General features: G+C 37.4%; 1 protein-coding gene across 1 annotated transcript; it reads right to left on the minus strand.

Annotated features, from left to right (window-relative positions):
• Window positions 1-488: 488 nt before the first annotated feature.
• On the minus strand, window positions 489-1,415 carry LOC113173275 (olfactory receptor 11A1-like). Its single transcript, XM_026376679.1, has one exon. It carries the CDS (start codon window positions 1,413-1,415, stop codon window positions 489-491), a length of 927 nt encoding a protein of 308 aa, XP_026232464.1.
• Between the last annotated feature and the right edge of the window lie 2,955 nt (window positions 1,416-4,370).

The following is a 4,370-nucleotide window of genomic DNA, read 5'->3' on the forward strand; positions in this document are numbered from 1 at the left end:
AAAATGGACAGCTAGTCCACTTTTCCACTAGATGCACCAGATACAGTCCTAATAATTCAGTCAAATACGCAAAACAATAAAAAATTAGGAGAGGAGTATAAAGCCAAGATTTAGTTTATGCCTGTTATGGCCAGATAGTTTTTTTCTTGGCAAACTAGAAATTGTTTCCTTTACAATGTCACTAAGCTCATTGTTGTAAGCCTTACAACTTAAAATGTACAACTATTATATTTTGGTTATGGATTTTCCAGACTTCTGCACAAAAAAAGAACAAGTTGTAATAGAGACAGTGATCTAAACATGGATATAAATACAACGTATAATATATTTAAGTCCTTTATGTTTCTTTAAATTGTAAATAGATAGATATATTATGTGTGAAAACAAGTTCTTATGGTACATTCCTTTCAAGGCTCACCACAGTATCTGCATTATCATTTCATAATAAATACCTTTAAACTTTAACATCACTACTACTGTTATATCTCTTACATAACTTTGGTTCCACAGAACAACTTCCTCAGATGTTTAGAGATTTCTTTCATCTTTAGTCCATAAATGATTGGATTGAAAAGGGGGTGATACAAAATTGTTAGTAGACTAATTATTAAACGTACAGTTTTTGGAAAATCTGATCCCAGTCGAACTATAATGACATCAAACGCACAAAAACAAGAGAAGCTGATTAAAACCAATAGATGAGGTAAACAGGTCTGTGCAGCTTTTCTCCTGACATTTCTACTACTTCGATATGATATTATCAGAATCCTGGTGTATGTGAAAAGTATGAAGAGCACAGGGAACATTGCAGTGATTATCACAGCAACGACACCCAATGCAGATCGAGTTTTTGAATTCTCACAGTGAAGACTGTAAATTGCATTATTACAGGAAATTCCATTTAAAGTTAAATTGCAAAGTTTCAAATCAGCACTTAGTATCACTAGGACTGCGATCTCACAAGCAGGTACAAGCCAAGCTAAAACCAGAATAATACTGACAGTTCTTCTTCTCATGATAGTTGGATACTGCAGAGGTTTACAGATAGACACATACCTGTCATAGGACATAGTTGTCAACAGTAAGAACTCAGAACCACCTAAAGAGTAAATATTAAAAAATTGAAAAAGACAGGCTGAATATGATATGATCTGTTTCTCAGATAAAAAGTCCACTAACAGTTTTGGGTAGATATTAGTGCTGTAAAGAACAGAGTTCAGTAACAAAGCTGCAATAAAAATGTACATAGGCTCATGGAGGTTTCTGTGAATCAAGATAAGACAAATGATGGTGACATTAAAGCAGATTATTAGAATATAAACTGTAAATACAATTGAAAAATAAAGATATTTGTATTTCTCCATATCTACAAGCCCACCAAGTGTTATATATGTGACATTAAGTTCATTTTCCATTGATGTTTCTAAAATAAATGTTCAATAATAAATAATTCTGATGATATAACCAGCATACATGAATAAAAATCTTTCACTATAATACCATCATTCAACATGTACGAGTGTCTTATCCACTCACAGAGATTAAAAGAACCTGTACAGTATGTTCATGTACAATATTCAGAAAGTGAACTGTGGGAGGCTGTAGGTTTTTATTAGATTGTTTCAGTCTCTTCGAATCTCATTATTGTCTCCATCAAAACAGAATCTAATATGAAACAAACTCCTTCAAACCCTGGAGGCCTGAAGTTACAGCATGTTTACTGTCTTTCAGTTGGGCACATGTCCCAAAACACAACATAATGTTTCTAAAAAAGCATATGTTCGACCTTTATAGGAATAAACAGCCGCGGAGGTAACCAAAGCTTTTGCGTCAGCGGGGCACCGATAAGGGGTGTGAATTCTACAATAAGACCTTTAAAACACTTATTGAAAAACACAATATCACGCACATCCAGCAATGTGAAAGCCAGCATGGTTTAGAGGTTCAACAGAACGTTGAAAACAAAATTATATCGTTATTTTACAGCAGAAAACACTCTTAGGTACATAAACGTCATTAAAGGCTTGGTTTCAAGCTACAACAACACTTATCACAGCATTATAAAAATGACACCTATGCAAGTGACACCTGAGAATACATTGCAAGTATTTCAAAACTTGTACGATTCATTTCCATTACGTTATAATAACAAATTTTAAATACATTTTCATAAGGGGGATGTTGTTAGAATATCCAGACTACGCTGTGTATTTGAGAAAAAATACACACAGACGAGTTTTACAGACAAGTTGTTCATTGTCGATGAATGCATTCCACGCATTCCTCCGGCTTATAAATAAAGGATTACGATGGGTAGCTGATCGAGGGGAATTTTTATCAAGCTGAGCTACAAAAAGTTACAAAAGTGTCGGGGGATAAAGTTTTCCTTATAGAAAAAATATTGGGTGAGTGTAAAATTAGAGGTCTAAAACACTTTTTGGTCAAATGGAAAAACTGGCCTGAAAAATTGAACTCTAGTAAAGTGGTGAACGTATAAGACGCTAACGCAACAATCAACACCACCAGTCTCGTCACTACCATGAGTGAGGGGTTTTACGTCACGCTTCCCTCTAACGCTAACTGTGACATATTTTAAAACAACACGAGTTCAAATTTCAGGGTGGATTTTGCTCAACAAATCGACGTAGATGGCCAGTGGGAAGTGGCCGTCAGCGATATCTCATACCCCCATACTAGGTACCTGGTGAAGAAGGAACATGCATTTTTTAAAAGTGTCGATTTGTGGCAGCATGGGGCCGTGGCGTTAGGAGAAACCGCACCCATACCATACGAGTAGAATTTCAATGTATGCATGGTGCCATTTGAAGGTCTCCATGTATGAAGACAAAAACACAATCATGCAAGAGTTAAACGCCTGCTTTAAATTACAAGGCACTGAGATCTGTCTGGCCTATGATGAAATCAAAAAGAGATTTAAATGGGTGGGTGGAGGGCAGGGGCAGGGCATTGTGCTCTCCGTTCCTACCTCCTATTCCTTTACCTACTGGGATTAAAAGAGGGTCAGTGGCTACAAGCTGGACCTGGGCCTGTCCTCTCACCATATATAGATGACATCAAAGGAGGATTTTATCATATGTACTGCTATAGTGACATTGTGCGACATCAGATAGTGGGTGACGCTTATGCTCCACTCCTTCACGCTGTTAAAATAGAGGGGAAGTACGGTGACATAATCAGTCAATCTTTTAACCCCCCACAGTACATACCTCTGGCAATGGGGTTTCTGGCAATCTGGATTTAAACGACACCTTGTTATTTTTACGGCTAAAAATTACAAATGCAGACGGAACAGACATTGCTTGTGATACGGCGGTTTCAGTTATTACCTATCCAATAAACACCATATTTTCACAATGTGACGTTACTCTGGGTGAATTATTTCCCAATCCAGCGCAACACATCCATACAGAGCAATGATTGAAACGCTGTTGAATTTCTCTGATGACACCCTGAAATCACAATTCATAGCAGGCCTGTCTAGAGAGCCTGACAAGGCTGGCTCTCTGGACTCGTTCCTTACTAATAATGGAACAAAAAGACAGTTAGTGAAAAGGGCCACCTTCAGGGAAGAGTCTAAGGAATTTCATGTTCTAGGACCTATCAACGCCGATATATTTTTCTCTCTGTGGATTTGAGAATGAAGCGGACCAGAGCAAACAATGCTTTTTGTCTAATGCATGCAGCTAATGCAGATTACAGGTTGAAAATACTGAAGATCACAAAAGGCTCGCCGGTAGAGGTATGTTTTAAGGAGGGAATTTAAAGGATGTTACTGAGTCAGCTGATCTTATTTCCTCGGGTAAGTTGTTCCAGAGTTTGGGGGCTCTAAGTGAAAAGGCTCTGTCACCACTAGTAGTCATTCTGACATCAGGGACATACAGAAGATTTCTACCAGAGGATCTCAGGCTACGTGCAGGCTCATAAGACTTTAAAAGCTGGGATAAATTGCTGGGAGAAAGGTGACGCAGAGTTTTAAAAGTTATTAATAAAATCTTAAAATCTATCTTAAAACATACTGGCAGCCAGTGTAAGGAAGCTAATACAGGAGTGATGTGATCGTATTTTCTTTTTCTAGTTAAGAGTCTTGCAGCTGAATCCTGAACAATCTGGAGCCGATTAATAGATTTCTGGCTGAGACAGGTGAACAGACTGTTGCAATAGTCAAGGCGTGAGGAAATAAATGCGTGTAAGATTACTTCAGTGTCATGAAAAGAAAGAATTGAACGTATTTTGGAGATATTTCTAAGATGATAAAAACATGCCTGGACAAGCTTTTTGACATGATGCTCGAAGTTAAGTTTACTATCAAACCAAACACCAAGACTTTTTGCAGTGGGCTTAGAATTATC

Source organism: Anabas testudineus, chromosome 21, assembly GCF_900324465.2.
Source record: "Anabas testudineus chromosome 21, fAnaTes1.2, whole genome shotgun sequence".
Taxonomy (NCBI): Eukaryota; Metazoa; Chordata; class Actinopteri; order Anabantiformes; family Anabantidae; genus Anabas; species Anabas testudineus.